Source organism: Mus musculus, chromosome 4 (genome assembly GCF_000001635.26).
Source record: "Mus musculus strain C57BL/6J chromosome 4, GRCm38.p6 C57BL/6J".
Classification (NCBI taxonomy): Eukaryota; Metazoa; Chordata; class Mammalia; order Rodentia; family Muridae; genus Mus; species Mus musculus.
In genome coordinates this window covers 109,024,415-109,043,826 of record NC_000070.6, presented here as the reverse complement: position 1 = coordinate 109,043,826, position 19,412 = coordinate 109,024,415, and the positions used below count along the sequence as shown (strand labels likewise).

General features: G+C 39.2%; 1 protein-coding gene across 3 annotated transcripts in view; it reads right to left on the bottom strand.

Annotated features, from left to right (window-relative positions):
• Nucleotides 1-19,412, bottom strand: part of Nrd1 (nardilysin, N-arginine dibasic convertase, NRD convertase 1) — a 61,123-nt gene that overhangs the window by 17,951 nt on the left and 23,760 nt on the right. For 2 of the 3 annotated variants that reach the window (NM_001347169.2, NM_146150.3), the window contains 10 exons: nt 16,296-16,391; nt 14,954-15,076; nt 11,320-11,377; nt 10,464-10,537; nt 9,077-9,146; nt 5,775-5,852; nt 4,049-4,169; nt 3,913-3,971; nt 3,588-3,642; nt 347-451 (listed from right to left, as the gene is read on the bottom strand). In NM_001347169.2, the coding sequence (NP_001334098.1) occupies nt 347-451; nt 3,588-3,642; nt 3,913-3,971; nt 4,049-4,169; nt 5,775-5,852; nt 9,077-9,146; nt 10,464-10,537; nt 11,320-11,377; nt 14,954-15,076; nt 16,296-16,391 (839 nt within the window). The remainder of the gene's footprint in view (nt 1-346; nt 452-3,587; nt 3,643-3,912; nt 3,972-4,048; nt 4,170-5,774; nt 5,853-9,076; nt 9,147-10,463; nt 10,538-11,319; nt 11,378-14,953; nt 15,077-16,295; nt 16,392-19,412) is intronic. The other variant, NM_001346554.1, reaches the window with a different exon arrangement.

The window sequence follows — 19,412 nt, the reverse complement described above, 5'->3', positions numbered from 1 at the left end:
AAACTGCGCATTCGTCTTCCCTTTAAACAAACAAAACTTCTGACTAACTTACCAAGTCCTCTGCACTCCCACAGTTCCTAACTATATCTCTACACGCTTTCACTCCCCTCTCTCCTAAACCAAGTTTTGGGTTTTTGTTGTTGCTTTTCTGTTTTGTTTTGTTTTGTTTTGTTTTTTCTTTTCTTTGAGTCAGGATTTCTCTATGTTCCTTGGCTGTCCTGGATCTCATTCTGTAGACCAGGCTGGCCTTGAACTCACAGAGCTCTGCTTGCTTCTGCTTCCCGAGTGCTGGGATTAAAGGCACATGCCACCACCTAAAGCAGTGTTCAATTGGAGTGCTCCTTACTTCTGGCTTGTACTCAAACAGAAGCTGATCTCCGGTGAGAAAGTCCTGACGTGGGTACAGCTGCATGTTCTCACACATGTTCTCCACATACTCGACTGGATCTGTCTGTAAAGAGATACAACCATTTCACACCAGAGCCGCCACTGCTGTCCTTAACTGTCACAGCACACACACACTTGAAACAAGAAACCTCTGCACTGCTCTAACAGGATACAATGAAGACGATGCTCAGGACACACACACACAAGAGAGAGGGGGGAGGGAGAGAGAGAGAGAGAGAGAGAGAGAGAGAGAGCGAGCACCTATGCTTCAGTGCCAGAAAGCTTCCCCTGTAAAGTGCCACCCTGAACTCAAAACCAACCAACTCAGCTCCAGTCACAGGAGCTTGTCATGAGAGCAGTCCCACACTCAACTCTGTCAAGTGCCCGACATGATTTCTATGTCAATAAAGATGGGACCTACCACTAATAACTGCTTTTGAGATAAGTCAAACTGCAGTGTGTCCCGAGGTAGGAGTGGTGACAGGCAGAGGCAGAAAGTGGGTATCAAGAGCACAAGGGAGGGTGGAGATAACTGAGGACAGGGCTGGGCTCCACAGGGGACAGAGTAATGGCGCTCTGTAGAGCAGAAGGGGAACCATGCAAATGGCAAATGCTTCAAAACGGCCAGAAAAAAAAGAATTTGAATACTCCCCAAACAAACCTAATACTCTGGCCAGAACATTATATATTGTATACATGTATTAAAATATCACACTGTATTTAAAAGTGGACATTTATTATGGTGTATAAAAATAAAATTTCTATGAAGAAGTTATATTAATCAGTATACTATCTCAATTTAAAAATGAAAGAATGACAAGTTTCTCTGGTTTTTAAAGTAGAAATAATTTTCCAGAAAAAAACAAAGCAATCAATTCAAATCTTTTCTGTGCACCCATATCACACTGTGGTGGTCTGAATGGGAATGGCCCCCACAGGCTCAGATGTCTGAATACTTCATCCCCATTGGAACTATTTGAGAAGGATTAGGAGGTGTGGCCTGTTGCTATCAACAACAATGTGTTATTGAAGGCAGGCTTTAAACTCTCAAAAGCCTCTCACCACCCCACTGCAGTCTGACATGTGAGCTCTCAGATGGACATGCCATCATCCATCATCCGCCATCAGGATGGACACCCTCGAGAACAATAGCCATCTAAATAACTAGTACATACACAAACTCTTTGTTTATTTTGAGACAGTCTCACTAAGTTGCACAGGATAGCCTTTAACTCACTCAGTAGCCCACGCAGGCCTTGAACTTAGAATCAATCCTCCTGCCTCAGCCTCCAGGATAGTTTAGAGTACAGGCTTATGACACCAGGCCTGGCTTGGTTTTACCTTTTTTTATTTTGTTTTGTTTTTTGAGACGGGGTTTCTCTGTGTAGCCTTGGCTGTCCTGGAACTCACTCTGTAGACCAGGCTGGCCTCGAACTCAGAGATCCACCTGCCTCTGCCTCCCGAGTGCTGGGATTAAAGGCGTGTGCCACCACTGCCCAGCCTGTTTTACTTTTTTAATAAGTTACTCTTATCAGCTTCTTCCTTGTAACACAACTGCTCTTACCAACATAGTAGAAACCTGAGAGATTCAAAGTATTTTCTATGACGAAAGGATCCTACTTCCTGAAAGCTGATTGGTGATGCAAAAGCCTAGAGTAGGTTCTGGGCAAGCAAGCAAAGCGGAGGAGAAGCACAGCGGGATGCCTGCCTGCTATGACAAGCTGAGCCCCCAGTGCTAAGTAAGAAGAATCAATACTATCGACATCAGCAATGTACCACCATAACATCAGCAATGTCTATAACTACCACCCACAGGAAATACAATTCAGTTGTTACAGATGTTTAAAATATCATGTATACTCACTGCTGAACAATTCTGAAAATCACTAGATTTTTCAATGGATCTTATTACACAAGAGAGATACTATTATTATTCTGAGCATTTTCATTCTATACTTTTGTGATTATTCTGAGCATTTTCATTCTATACTTTTGTGAACTGTACTTTTACACAATTAAAAACACTATTCTATGGGCTGTGCATTAACAGTTTCTCAACTGTGGCAACATACTTGGCTGAGATGTAAGAGAATGACTGTATAACAAACAGGATAAAACATTGAGAGTCAAATACAGACCATGTAATTGTAAATGGGCTAATAAAAAAATGCACATAGAGAGAAGCAAGGGGAAGGTATCACCAGGGATTCCTAGGTGATGGAGTACTAGCGATCCCCGTGCAGTGACTGCAGCTTTTCTAAAGCTAGGGCGTGGCCAGATGCATTACTCTGAGCAATGATCCACAGACTTCAATAGCCTTCCAAAGGACACTTGTACATGGGCATGTGCGCACACACACATGCATGCAGCCCTTCTCTAAACTCTTTACTGTCAATATTATAACAATACTGTCATGTATATGTTCTTATACTACAGATATACAGGATCATTAACGTTTTTACAGGTCCCCAAGCTTCTGTACATGTGCATGTGTATACACGGGTGCACTCCAGTGTATGACAAAGGTGAAAGTTGAGAGAGAACTTCCTACACAGACCAGCCCTGCCTCTGCCTCCCAGATGCTGGAATTAAAGGTGGGAACCACCCATGCCGGGCTCCACTCCTATCTGCGTGGCAACCAGAGTTCCAAACTCAGTTCCTCATGCATACATATTAAGGACTTTACTTACTGAGCCAGTGTACCAACCCCATAAAGTTCTTTACCTATGTACTTCCAATTCGCCAGATTATAAACACAGCTTATGTGTTTGGCAAGCTCAAATCAAATTTATCATATCCACGAAGACCTTCAATCAAGGAAAAACTCCTCTCCCTTAAGTCCCAAAGCTCAACCGTTCTTAATATTTATTACACATGGTAATTACTATTGATTACCAAATAGAATATCTTCATAATATTTGAATTCCATGGCAAGCTCTCCCTTGAATGTTTATCAAAGAGGATAAGCAAAAAAGGTGATTACATAGAAATATCATCACATAACATGACCTATGTCATGGGCCCAGTCTTGTCCTGAAGCTTAATATAAATGCTAAAAACTAAGTGTCAAGGCTATCTACAGATGAACGTGACAGTGGTACAATTAAAATTCCAGTGACACTTTCATAAGGTAAAACAATGGTCACACCAGTTCCAACCTGTTCACAGATAACATGCAAAAGAAATTTGAATTCTAATACCTGTTCTTGATAATGAAATTCATTATCCTCAATTTTCTGAATCTCTTCAAAAACTCTGTGAAAAGAGAACATGACAATTAGAAGATATACTAAAATTTCTCATTGCAATCGCCCTAGAGGAGAGATGCCTACAAATGCAAAGGGCTGGGTAAATATGTGTACAACACCATGGTGTACGCTCAGATGCAGAGGGACCGGAGTAGAGCCGAGAGAGGAAACAGTACGAAATGACAGAATACCATCTCGGAGAACTAAACATGTCTGTTGGCAGCCTGAAGTCAGAGTTGTACTAGGTCTTAGTTTCATCCTCAGAAATAATTATTACCTTTTCTCTGGACCTAGCTTCTGCAGCATTTTTAAATACTGAAAGACAGTGTGGGCAACCTGGAAGTAGAACATTGCATTAGTTTTTTGGCATAAAGTGGTATCTGGAGAAAAGAAAACGAACTCCACTTACTTACCTCATAAAAATGCTCATAGCCCTCATCAGTCAGCGTAATAGAAATGCTGAACACTGAGTAAGTAGAATTTTGCTCAAAACCTGTCTCACCATTTCCACCAAACAATGCAAGAGCCCAGCACCTACAGTTGGGAGAATTAATCTAATTAGTAAGCCTTTAAACTAACAAAGTCAGCAACATTTCTATGTAAAATTTTGGAACCTGAGCTTTTGATGTAAACATATACTTTAAGAGTTAAATGAGGGGGCAGTGGTGGCACACGCCTTTAATCCCAGCACTCGGGAGGCAGAGGCAGGCGGATCTCTGAGTTCGAGGCCAGCCTGGTCTACAGAGTGAGTTCCAGGACAGCCAGGGCTACACAGAGAAACCCTGTCTTGAAAGACCAAGAAAAAAAGAGTTAAATGAAGAAAAAAAGAGTTAAATGAGTTCTGTTTGTTTGAGACCAGAACCACAACATAGTTCTGACTAGGCTTGAATTTACAGCTATCCTCCTGAGAACTGAGATTACAGGATTGTGACACCACACCCAACACTGTTAAGTTTTAAAGCTCACATTTTAGGAGTCCAAGGAATTACAGGACATTCAGAAGTGAACAGAACAAACAATAGTCACCTCCTCCTGTCTAACGGCAAGGCTGCCTGATGTCCGTGGGAGCACAGAAATTACCTGTGTGGCATGCAGTTACTAGGGTCATCCCACTTACCATCTTTGATCTTGTCTGCTACAAGTTCTAAAACACATAACTTGCAATGCCAAATGAGTTCTTTGAGACTATTTCCTATCCTACATGGGTTACCCAGCAAAGCAGCAATGGGAGTAGTTTGTTCCTAGTTAAAATAACCCCAGAAACTTAACTCAGAGGGCATCCACCAAAATAAAGAGCTTGCAAGTCCAGGAGCTCTCAGGAAGACCAGCCATGCCTACCTCAGGGCTCACTGCCCATGTCCTGACAGGATCACCCATGTACCCACTGTCACTACTGTTCTCAGTAATAACTGCCCTCTCAATTTCTGGAACACAATATATCTTAAATATTATTTCTACAAAATTTTCATCTATCCTTTTATTCTTGAATTAGTACAAAGAGAAAGACAAACTACAGTACAGTCCAGATTCTAAAGTTCTATTTCTACTGTTTGGTCAGAAATGAAGCAGGGCCTTAGCTGCATTAGGACACTCTCTGATAACACAGCTGCATCGCCTCTTCTTAACTGCACATATTCAGGAGGATTCTACAGCCCACCTTCTGGGATGGAAACCCTAGAGAGCCACCGCATTAAAATAACTGAGTTACTTATTCAAATACTTTTATTAGAACTAAACTTTTTATATAATTATGGGATCAGCTGTTAATTTTCATGTATAATTTTGTTTTAATTTTGTTATATTTTGTCATTTCCAACATGAGCTAAAAAGACAGCTCTATGGTTAAGAGCACTGGCTGCTCTTCCAGAGGACCTGGGTTCAATTCCCAGCACCCACATGGTAGCTTACAACTGTCTGTAACTCCACTTCCAGGGGGCCTGACAAAACACCAATGCACATAAAATAAAAAATTAAAAATTTAAAAATATGGTCACTAAAATGACCTAGGTTATTATTATGACTATGATTAATATTTTGATTCCAGACCTTATAACAACTAAAGCAAAGGAATACATGGTAAAACCTACTGTTATTATTTAGAGATTGTTACAGAAAAATGCTTAATAATTGAATACTTGCTTTTTTCTAAGATAAGAAAGAATGCTGCCTTTGCCTTCATGTCCAACAAGCCAGGAAATATAATGAAGTGGCTTCACCCTAAAAAATTAATTATAACAAAGGTCAGAAGTCAAAATCAGGTTTAAATACACAAGGTTTGAGAATCTAAGCTTGTTCTTATGACATCAGTAAAGATGAAATTGTAATCAGCTAACAACAACCATAATATAAAAACAGAAAATGATAAGACATTTCATGTAAGCTCACTAAAAGAGCAGAATAATTCCAAAATATAAGTTTGCTACCTTTTACAGGAAAGAGGCGTGGTTTTTTTTTTTGAGGTCTCCTAGATGCGCGCGTGTGTGTGTGTGTGTGTGTGTGTGTGTTCCTGTGTACTAACATGTGTGTGCAGGTACATATGCACATGTGTACATGGGGAGGCCCGAGAGAGATCTTAGGTATCAGCTGTATGGTGTCAATCACCCGCCGTGAAGCACCCTCTCACAGGCCTGGAGGTTACCAATTGGATTACACTGGCTGGCCTGGCCAATGAGCCCCACAGAGCCTCCTGTGCCCATCTCCCAAGCTTCCTCTGCTGGAATACAGACTAACATTTTAGAACCCAATAGTGTCCAGAATCAGATTTTCACAAAGGCTTTCATTACTGTATCAATGATTTAAAAAACCACTTTGCTAAAGGCTGGAACATCGAGAGCCTGGCTTCAGTTTAAGAACACTGGGATCATAAACCAAAAATACAATTTCATGCACTTTTCTTTTCCTCTCCATCTGATTAACCACTTACTACTCACAGACTCTTGTGCAACACAGTTATTACCACACAATATAATAAATGTAAAAATATATTGTTCAAATTCTCTCAAAATTCATTTAGCTAGTATTTTTGTAATGTAATAAACACATAGGGACTTTTGGTACTGGCTACCATGTCCACCAAAATTTATTAAGTTCTTGAAAAATATCAAAAATATCATTTTAACTCTGGAACACAATTCTCAAAAGACTTCGTACTATAGACTAACCTATCAATTGAATTACACACACTGGACTGGCTCAGAGTAAAAGCAGCTATGGACTGACTAAGCCCGGCTGACTGACATCTGCATCTGAACAGAGCTAATATGGCTGCATCTGGCAACACTGAAGGGAAAGTCTGTGAAACTGTCCTCTAGTAAAGCTAACTTACTGGGGTCAACTTATTTGGGGTATAACAATGACTGAAAAATGAAATGTTAAATAAAGCATCAGGTCTCACAGAATAGCTAGATGGCAACAGACCAACACCTACAACTTGTCATTTGTAATTTTCAACATTTCTTCAATATTAGTGATCAAAAGGATAAAGTCTTTGATAACAGCATATTCTGAGATACTATCACCTAAGAGATGTTTAATATTTGGTTCTTTTTAGTTTTTAAAAGATTATTTTTAATATGTATATATGTATACATATATTATGTATATGTGTGTGTGCTTTGCTTGCATGTGTGTCAGTGTACCACATGCATGCAATGCTCACAGAGGCCAGAAGAGGGCACCATGACTGGGTGACTGGAACTGGAGGGATACACAATTCTGAGCTGCTACAAGGGTGCTGAGAAACTCAGGTCCTCTGGAAGAGCAAGCTGTGCTCCTTACAGCTAAGCCCTATCTCCAGCCCCATACACTCAATATTTTAATGCCTGAACAATATAAAATAAGCTACTAATGTTTGGCACATCTTTGAGGACAGAGACAAGGACAGAACAATATTTTAGCTGATCCTCCTTAGCATTAGTTTAACAACGTCAACATTTCTTAAGATATTTGTAACTATCCCATATATATTGCTTTTTGCAATATATGCACCTTCCTGCTTTTTTACTATAACCATATGTTTTTGTTAATTTTAGTGGGCTTGATTATTCAAATATTCTAGCATGTAACAAAACACATTTTTTACTGAGCTCAAGCAACACACACTGCTTCCCTTTCTTCTACTGGGTTTGTCCTCACAGCCTTGTTTTGTTTGGACTACACTTAAAAAAATGAGAGGGGCTGGTGAGATGGTTCTATACTGCTCTTGCATAAAATTGAACTTCTCTTCCCAGAACCCGTTTTGTACAGTTTAAATGACCACCAGTAACTCCAGTTCCAGAGGATTAAACACCCTCTTCTGGGCTCCAAGAAGGCACGTGCTCTCATGTGTAAATACCCACATGCTGACACACACACATAATTGGAAAATGAACATAAGGGTCAGTCAGGTGTAGTGGTACAGCACACCTTTAACCCCAGCACTTGGAAGGTAGAAACAGGTGGATCTGTGAGTTCAAGGCCAGCCTGGTCTATACAGTGAGCTGCAGATCAGCCAGGCCTATGTAGAGATACTATGTCTCAAAAACAAAACAAAACAAAACAAAACAAAACAAAACAAAACAAAACAAAAAAACAACAAAAAATGTATTTTTTAAAAATATAAATTTATGTCAATTCAATTGCATTTATTTATTATAAAGCATTTGTAGACTTGACCATTCCTTACCTAAAAACAAAACAAAATAAAATCATGCTTGGCCCAAACCATGCTGCTCAAACCCTGATAAACTGGTATTCTTACCCTAGTTTGTATAATCCCCCAACTCACAGAAGTAAATCCTTGGAACTTAAAGCTATGTAACTTTCACTTTTGACAAGTAAATAAAAGATTCATGCCATGGAAAATAAATCATAAATTAATATATTTTACTCTATAACTACTAAAGAGTAATTAGTAAACAATACCAAATGTCTAATTTCTTTTTTTGTTGTTGTTTGGTTGTTGTTTTGTTTTCTTTTGTTTTTTCGGAGCTGAGGACAGAACCCAGGGCCTTGCACTTGCTAGGCAAGCACTCTACCACTGAGCTAAATCCCCCACCCCATTTTTTTTTCAAATGTCTAATTTCAAAGACTCTGGTAAAGTTATTCATTATAAGAAAAATCTAAGTTTTGGTTTTCGTTTTTGAGACAGGATTTCTCTGTGTAGCCCTGGTTGTCCTGGAACTCTCTCTATAGACCAGGCTAGCCTCAAACCCAGAGATTTGTAGGCCTCTGCCTCCCAAGTGCTAGAACTAAAGGTGGGCACCACCACTCTAGGCAGAAAATTCTAGTCTCTATACCCAAAAAAGCCATGAAATGCCCAAGACTTGATAATGTAGCAATTAAATTCCAGGCTAAAAAACACTTGGGTTTTAAATATAGAAACCCTAAACTTACAGCACCCAGCCTTCTCTGAACCCTGGCGTGACTTCGGGTTTAATGAAGCAAACCCCCTGGAGGCTTACCTGTAGTGCTGCTGCTGAGGAGGAAGTGCCCATGTGATGGTCAGAGCATGGATTTTTCTGATTGGAACAACTAAACAAAAATGTAGAGGAACTGGTGTAAGGTTTTCCATAACATCCTCTGTTACAAGAACAGGTATTTGTTCAATGTCTTCATCCTCCAGCAATCACAGGATGGCTATTATTGCAGTTGTTACTTAAGTTACCAATTTTCTAATTTGAGTAATTCTGTTTTAAGCAAGAATTAAAAAGAACTAGGACTCTGTGAAATACTATGAAGGATGAATCCCTTCTTTCAAGAAAGGTGCAGGTCTAAGGGGGTCCATGGCAAAACCCACTCCACCACTTTCCTGGTTACAGTGCTTAAAACAGGATCTTCATAAAACTCACTTGCACTTAAGTCTTCCTGCTTCTATTTCTCATAATGAAATGTGGGCCCTGACTAAAGTATTTCTGGAGATTATGAGTCTATGAATAGAAAATCTAAAGCTAGAAACAACTGAAAATACTCTCTTGGAATATCTGGCTTAACAGGATGAAGCAGAAAGGGTGAGCTAAAAACAGTCACTGATGATAGGAGGTGAGGCTGACCCTGGAGTGGACAAGATGGAAGGCAACAGGGAGGGACAGAGGGAGGGAGGGAGGGAGGGAGGGAGGGAGGGAGGGAGGGAGGGAGGGAGGGAGGGAAGGAGGGAGGGAGGGAGGGAAGGAGGGAGGGAAGAAAAAACAACTACTGTGATTAAAAGAACCAAAAAGCAGGAGACTTAAGAATGTCTCTGTAACACAGAGACAAGTAACATGTTATGTAACACAGAGACAAGAGGATGTTATGGAAGTAAATTATAATGAGATCATGTAACAATTCATTGTACAGTTACTACAGATGCCAAATTAAAAAAAAAAAGATCAGTATATATATTTATTAAGTACCTATTTTCATAATCTTCAATATTTTACATTAGTTTGCCTATACAGTAGCAGAAGAAATTTGCCCAATCTGTTTCTCTTTCTAGGAGTAGTAAAACTTAAAGGGGCCCGTTCCAGTTCCCTGACACCTGAGGTCCTCTTAATTTAACAAATACTATTATGTATAACTAAGTTTTAAAAAAATAATTTTAAGGTCTTTTCCTTTTCTACCTTTGCTTTCTTAATGGAAGAATGAAAAGGTGGAGGGGAGGTGACAAGAAGAAAAGGAACATGGGAAAGACAGAGAGGGACATAGACCAGCAGCCACAAACACCACAGCTCGCCAGTGGCTCTGTCTATCCCTAACTAGACCTCATAGTCATAAGTTCTGTTTTGTTTGCATTTCCAAGAAAACTGGCAGTCTTAAGTTTTAGGAAAGGTACTAAAGTTATTTCAAGCAATTTTAAGCCTTCAATTCACAAACCTCTATAAAGTTTGTTAAATGCTGGTGTGTCAAAAGGATCCGTTAAATGGCTAAAGTTTGGTTTAGGTAGCCCACTGAAAATAAAACAAACACATTAAGATTAAATTAGGAACAGCCTTTATGAATAATATCATTAGGGGTGCTTCACTGACTGACATCCATAAACAATCCACCCTGCGCAGTGCTGGCTAAGAGAAGTCTCAGCATGACCATAGAGTGATCCTGACTACAGTCCATTTTTTGTCGGCATCCAAGGGACCCTGCCCTAATATTTACAGCCTCTCTCCGTGCCATTTACTCATGGCTCTCCTCCTGTAAGAGGGACTTTTAGGTAGTAAAGCTGTCCTAGAAATAATACTTTTTAAATGTAACAACTATATGTGGAGTGATAAGATATACAAACTACTTCTTCAACGGGAAAAACAGTCCACATTCCAAACAACTGACAAAAGAGAAGAATAAATGCCTTTCTAAACAGAATTCATTTAGAGAGGTGGGTGCACGTGACATGCTCTCCAATACGGTCCTCTCATATAACAGTTCCAAATGCCCTGGACAGTAACAGAAAAACAAACAATAAATGTAAAAACAAACAAAAATCTTCAAAAGTATTGCTTAATATAAATTTATAAGCATGCAATTTTTGAACTATAGAAATTATGGAAAAATGTTCCTATCTTAGCTTTTCTACTCAAAAGTAATATGATCTTGACTAAGTTAGTAAACTTCCTTAGGTCTTAGTATTACAACCTTTGAAAAAAACAAAAACAAGAACAAAAATACCTTTGGGACTTACACAAAAAGGTGTGCCCTTTAACTGTGGAGACATGTAACTTACAGAAAGCAACTGTCTTACTTGTTTGGTATCTGAGAGAAGATCTCCGTCACCCACTTTTCCAAAGTGTCCAGGGTTTCTTGAAGAACGATGAGGGGAAGGGGTGTGGAAGAACAGGACACACAATCGTTAGTCAGTGGAGAAAACTGTGGCCACACTGGAGGTTGTCTTTTATACACTTGTGAATGAGGCTAACATCGACTGCTATTAACCTAGCAGAAGTACCTACCGGGAAAGCTATCCGGGAAGGCTATCAACAGAGAAGAAAAACCGTACCACACCCACAGTTTTGCTAGACTCTAACTGCCCACTGACAAGGTTAGAAAAGGCACACAAGGTTTTGCTAGTGACAAACCATGTGATTATCATGAGAGAACTCTTGAGCTTAATTCCCAGTAATTTGAAGAAAAGAAACTAAAGGCAAAATTAAAAAAAAAAAAAAAAAGACTAATCAAGTTTTGAATTTAAGCCAAACTTTACTTACACAGATAGTTCACTTGTTGTTAGATTTGTGCGTGTGTGTGTGTGTGTGCGTGTGTGTGTGTGTGTGTGTGCGTGTGTGCGTGTGTGTGTGTGTGTGTGTACCACTGTGCATGTGAGGAGTTCAGAGGACAATTTGCAGGAATACCTTGTTTATCCCCAGGATTAAAATCAAGGAGTCGTACTTAGAAGCAAGCACCTTAATCTGCTAAAGTATTTGTCAGCTCTATTTAAGTATTTGATGTTGTGATGTGTTGTGATGTGATGTGTGTACAAGTAGGGTCCAAAGGTTGATATTTGCTGTCTCCCTCAATCGTTCTCCGCTTTTTAATTCTTCTCTCATATATTATATCCCAAATACCTTTTTTTTAAAGTTACTCCTAAATACCTGCAAAAACCTACTTTTAATTACATTTGTTTGTGTGTGAAGTCACCATGTAGATGCTGTAGACTGAACTCATACTTGGTCTTACCTGCCAAACCATCTCACTAGTCCTTCCTCCTCAATATTCTCTACACGGCCTCTGGAACCTGGAGCTTGCTAACTCAGCTAGCCCGGCTAGCCAGCAAGTCTGAGGGATCCGCCCTCTCTGCCTCCCCAGAGCTGGGGTGGCACGTGCCATAGGTGCTGGAGTCTGAACTCAGATCCTCATGCCTGTGAAACAAGCTCTTCAGGAACTGAGCCATCCATCTCCTCAGACCCAGAAATTTGACTTTTAAGTAGCATAAAAAGAGAAATTCTCAAAATCAAAAAACTCTAGATTATATGTGATCTCATCACAATTCTATTGTTTATTTTAGAATTTGACAATAAGACTTAGGAGACTAAGGTAGGTGAATCTCTCTGAGTTCAGGGCAGGCCAAGTCTATACAGCAAGTTGAGGGATACAAAGAGACCCTGTCTCAAAAACAAACAAAAATCTGCACCAGTATCAATCACTGTATCAAACAGGAAAAGATCACAAAGGGACAAACACCAGAGTGAATAAAACTTCATATGCATGAAGTAATTTGCAACAATTTATAAATTAACCTCTATACTAAAAATAAGCAATGCCTGCTACAACAATATAAATGCAATTTAGAATCACATTTTTGGATTAATTTTGAAAAATGAAAACTGTTTCATATGTTATCAGCTTTGTTTGATCTCAATTTTGAAGAGGTTGGGTCAAAATTTTATAGAACGGAGAATGATATTTGGTGAGAGGAGAAGAGAAGAAACATGCAAACTATAATGTCAAAAGGAATTGTTTAACACGTGATTATTAGGACATCTACAAAAGGTTAAACCCCCAAGACAACAGAAGTTACTGGAGTCTCCTCAGTGAGTCACTAAGATAATCAGGACATGGAAGGAGCAGAGATGCTCTTCAGTCTTGACATTTAGAATGCTTCTATCATTGCTACAGGATTGCTCTTAATTATCTTATAGGACCTTTATATAGGGATGAACAAACAGCTTGCCCTGTAAGTTTATGAGCAATATAAATATAAAACCACAAATATGAATCATCTGAAAAGAAAACACAACAGCTGAGCTAGGTGTGGTGGCACATGCCTGAAATCCCAGAAGGTCAAGGCTACATGAGCCCCTGTCTCAACCACACATGACCTCTGAGTAGTACACCAGTATACTCATACGCACTTGAAGTTAGTCCATAAATGACCTATTTCTGTGAGAGATGATTTGTATGAGATGATCTACGTTTCTGTGAACTTTGCCATTACTTTGTAACATATTCATTTCCTTCCATTTTTAAGAAATATTTGTATTTATGTATAGTGGTGTGTGTGTGTGTTGTATGTGTTGTGTGGTATGTGTATTAGTGTTGGGGTGCTGGTGGAGACCAGAAGAAGATGTGCGATCCCCTAGAGTTGTAAATATAGGCAGTTGTTAGGCACCCATCACGGATGCTAAGAACCAAAGTCTGGCTCACTGCAAGCAGAGCAAGCACTCTGCTGAGTCATCTCTCTAGCTCCAGTTTGTAATTTGCCAGATAATAGAGTAACAATATGCCATAGTGACTCAAACATCCTATGAAAGTAGAACAGTTGATCTTTGAACAACATGTGGGAATATTGACCCCTGGGGCAGTAAATACACACCCTCACACACAAACACACACCCTCACACACACACCCTCACACACACACACCCTCACACACACACACCCTCACACACACACACACACACACCCTCACATACACACACCCTCACACACACACACACACCCTCACACACACACACACCCTCACACACACACACACCCTCTCACACACACACACACACACACACACACACACACACCCTCACACACACACCCTCACCCATACACACACCCTCACACACATACACCCTCACCCATACACACACCCTCACACACACACACACCCTCACACACACACCCTCACACACACACACCCTCATCTCTATGGGACTATATGTGCATGCTCTATGATTGTGCATGTGTACATGCATGTGTTCATATGTATGGAAGCCAGAGGTCAAATGTCCTTCTCAATTGTTTTCCATCTCATTTTTGACTATCCCAAAAATTGACTAACAGCCAGATCTTCACAAAAGCCATATCAGTAACATAAACTACCTATTGACATGTACTTTAGATTTCATACACATTATATACGGTGAAGACTGTTCAAGTACTGAGACCTTTTTAAAAGAAAAAAAAAAAGCCTACAATACAGTTGACTAGAGCAGACTAACTCTCCGTGTGGACATGATCAGCAGCTTCATGCAGATGTCACAACAGTGGAGAAGGATAAGAAACGATGTCAGTACTAATTGACTACCATTCATTCCATGTAGTTATGCTTTAATACATTTGCGTCTGTTTACATTTCTCTCTGCTGTAAATGATGCAATGTGTTTATCCAGGTTTAGATTAAATGTATACTTTATAGATTTGTGTATATTTTATGGTAATAAATAAAATAAAATATTATGTACATGTATTTTATGTATTCATGTCATCTAGCTTTTTCTTAAATTTTTTTTCTTTCTAGGCTATGTGTTTCATCTGTAAGGTTTTCTAAAATGCTGCAAAATTTCAAAAATAAACTGCATCTGAATGGACTCTTGCTACTCAAGACCTGTTAATCAAGGGCAAATGATACTTCAGAGTAACTCTAGGGGTGTAACAGATAACACTACCTTTGGACTGAACAACTAAGGTCATGTAATGAGCAGAGTAGTAGCGCATCCAGAATTCTCTCAGTCTGGCATGTGTATCAATGTTATTCTTCTTTGGTTCATGCTTGAGTGTCTCAGCATTTCCTATAAAAAATTTAAAACATTAAAAATTATAGAAGTAACTGTTAAAGGTCTTCTACACCAACAATGAGTTTTCTACAAGCTTAGAAAACCTATGAAATTACCCAAGTGACATGTAGTAATAGCATAAGCCAGGAGACAATTCTGAAATAGACACATAGGGATTGATGGTTGGAAAAAACCTCAACAACTGACAGTAATTGCCTAAAGTTCCTTTCTTGATAGTCTAGTATTAAATTGGTTTTCCCCTCTGAATTATTTTACTAAAATTCTGCCTAATTCTTAAAAATAAAACATAAAAAGCTAGTATGCCATAAGTTACACAACAGATACAGAAAAATATTATAAAACAGCCTTGAATTAGATCAATCCATCCTGGCCTCTATACTATGACAAGATTAACAGATTACAACTGACATCTACCAACAATAAAAAGCCATTATGAAAAGCAGATACCAGTTCAACGGCTTACCTGTTAAACAAAATTAGGCCACAGCTCAAAAAGTATTAGAAAACCATTCCTGAGTGTCTCTTGATAAATGGAAACATCAGGTTGGGGTGCAGACTTTACAATCAGATAAAGAGATACTCAAACCCCCATCAAATATTTATGACCTGTGTAAATTAAGCAAATCACTCAACTTCCAGAGCATGTTTATCTTTAAATGGAGATTATAATGGTACCTATCTCTTAATACTTGATAACAAGCTAATGCTATAATGCATACGAGGCCAGCACAGTGTCTGGCATCTAGACAGCACTCACAAAATGTCCAGCTCTATTCTAGCAACACTCAGTGCTAGAGGATCAAGCACAGCAAGCTCACACAACACTATTCCAAGAGTTTTCCAGCTGCGCTCTTAGAAGGTAAAGAGCACTTTGCTATCCCAGCACCATGAATTGTTCTTTAGTTTTGGGTGGTCTGGGTAGGTTCTGTGTTTCATTTTGTTGTTGTCCTTCCTTGGTTATAACAGGGTCTCATATATCCCAGGCTGGCCTGGGAGCTGAAGATAACATTGACGTTCTGATCCTCCCACCTCTACCTCCCTGAGGAATAACATGAATGCACCCACCAAACCCAGTTTTATGCAGTTGTGGGGATCAAATTCAGAGTCTTATGCTTTCTAGGCAAGCACTGTACCAACATTTCTAACCCTCTTAATCAGTGTGTCTTATTCTCATCCTCCTTACCTAGAAATAAGATAAATTATAGTATCTTACCCCAAAAAAACTTCCCCATAGGATGTCCCGGTCTAGCGAGGCTTCCAAACAACATTTCTTTTCTGTTTGCATCAGAAGGCCTTGCAAGCTGATACTCTGTAAGTTTTAAAAAAATATTTTCAGTAAAATGAAATTTCATTATTTTCTTGACTGTCTAGAAATTCAAGCTTACAGAACTGAAAGCAAGAAAGCAATAAAATTGACTTTAAAAATATGTTATAAAACTGAAGCTGGTAACTCAACAACCTAAACTTGGTCCTATCACTTAATCAATCATTCTGAGGAAACTGATCGCCTTTCTAGAGTTTTTCTCTTATTTTCAAATGAGGCAATGTAGTTAATGATCTGAATGTTTCAGCTCTAGATTTCTAGGTCTAAGAATTTCCTGAAAAAGGGCACTAATAAAATGCTGTTAGTCTTCAGATCTGAGGCCGTGGTCATATATTTTGTTTAAATGTCATACAAAGCAACTCTATTGACAATAAAGTCTGATGGTTAACAATTACTTGGAAGTCACAGTATCATTGCTAATGCTATACATGCAGTGTTTTTATCTAAAATTCCTAAGTTAAAACCCATCTTCAATGTGACAGCTTTCAAAGATGAGGACTGTTAAGTGTTTAAATCATAAGCCCTCATGAATGAAATGAGTGTGTTTATAAAAGAGATCCAGTGCTGGAGAGATGGCTCAGGCCCTCAAAATCAAGACAAAAAAATCTACTCAGAGAGTTTCCCTGCCCCTTCTGTTATGTAAAGGTGGCAGTCTACAAATCAAGGAGCAGGCCATTGTCAGACACCAAATCTGCAGGTGCTTTCACAATGGACTCCTTAGCCTCTTAACCTCTACAATAGAGAGGTGCCGACTCCGTAAGCCCCGAGCCTGCAGTAATCTATTAAGGAAGCCCAAACAGGCTAGGGCAGCCACAATCCCAGTTGTATCACTGAAAGGTACAACTCTGAGCAAGTTACCTAACTTCTCTGATTCCATAAAGGGACCTAACAGGACCAAGAGCATATGACTCTTACATAAGATTACATAAGATGCCAGTCTTTCAAAAAAAATATTTACTAAAACCTACTGTTCATCACACACACACTAGTTGGTAGCAGAAATATCAATAAAAGCCTTGTACTAAGTTTGCATTCCCATAGGGAAGATAAACAATAAACAAGAAATATGTTTGTGTTAGTGATGGACACTGTAAAGAAAGGTTTTTTTTAAAAAGCAACTCAAGTTGTGTTGAAGGAAAAATGAGAATTTTCTGAGTAAAGGAAGAGAAGCATAAATGGGAGATGTTCAAAACAAAGGGAGGAAAGAGAGCATGGCACCTCTGACACACACACAGGTCAATAGGACAGAACAAAAGTGAAAATCGAAAGGAAGACAAAAGGTCACCTAAGCATAGCCATTCACTCATAAATGACTACTGATCTCTAGGGAAGCCACGGACTCTACAACGCTGTGTTCTCAAACCCTCTAAGCATAGTTTCAGCACGGACAATAATACAAAGAAGGAGTACTCAACAGATGCTAATTATTAATTATCCTGGGGTAAAGCACTGCAGAAATTTGACAGGCATGGGAGATAAAATGAGATCTACAGTTTAAAAAATCCGTTCTTTACACCAATCTGATTGATGAGAACCAAAAGTGAAGCCAGGGAAACTCGTTAGAAAGTATAACTGTTACAGTCGGTAAGAAACTGGATAAAACAGAAACATTAGCACAAGTCAGTATTCAGGGATATACTTTAGCTATAAATTATAAAGGTGGCCAATAAAAATATGTTCGTTCTTTGAATGCAAATATTGTTCTTAAAAGTCTCTGTAAAAATAGGAAGATGTGGCTATAACATGAGAGAAACTGTTTTAAAAGGAGAGTATATCTTGGCTGAGATGGGCTATAGCTGTGGATACAGCAGGACAGGGAGAGGAGCTGGAGGACAGGCCATCCCCTAATCTTTGACATGTGTGAATTTGTTAGCTTAGATAGATAGTAACAGGAACTTTGCAGATATGATAAAGTCATAAACCCTGAAAAAGAGAGGTTACTCGGGATTTCTTGATATAGATTCATTATTACAGTAAGGGGCCTTAAGCGTGGGGGATGGGAGGTCAGAAACAGTCTGTCAGAAGCAGATCAGAGAGGAAAGGGTTAACACTCCAGACACTAGCTGAGATGGAACGAAATGAAGAGCAGATTCTCTCTCTGAGTCCAAAAAACCAACATGCTGACCTGAGGAGTCATTTAGACTTTGGACCTCCTCAACAAGAAAATGACTTGTTGCACTTCAAGCCACCAAGCTTCTGGTAATTTGTTCAAGAGCAACAGATAGTTAATAGCCTAGACAGCAAACAGAGCCATAGGGTTGGTAAGTACAGTGTGACTATCTGAGCACTCAGAGAACGCTCTCTACCATGGATAGAGAAGTGGGCTTGGGAGGTACCTTTTACCCAATTCCTCCACCACTGAGGTGCATTGATGTAAGCAAGTAAGTATGCCTAAAGTAAAAGTAAGAAGTATCACTAGAATGGTTCTTTTTTTTCCTTTTTTTGAAACATGGTTACATATTGTAGCCAAGCCTGCCCTGGAATTCAAGGCTCTCCTTCTGCATCAGCTTTCCCAGTACAAGGATTACAGGAATATACCGCCACAGCCAGCTTAAAATAGCTAATGCTTAAGAAGTCCTCCTACAATCTTCATTAAGCAATCAATAAATCCCATTAAAAGTCTCCTATTTGATTTTTAGCGTGCAAATAAATCCCCAAAATTGAGAGAAATCATCAGAAAGCAAAATGAAGTACACTTCCTGCTAGGACTTTAATTTCTTAATTCACAAACATATCACAGTTAATTTATAGGAAAATTCAAGCCACAAGAATATGTAAAATTAGCTGGCAGTAACAAAGGATAAACTGTAACAATGTACACTTGAAAGGAAGCCCCAACAAAGTGTCTCTTCACACACACACACACACACACACACACACACACACACACACACAGAGTAACTGAAATTGTGAAGCTCTAAGGTCTAACACCAGCTTTAGGAACCCAGTATCCTTATGGTTTTTGGCAGCTTGATCCTGAATGAGATATTCACCAAGCTCAGGATT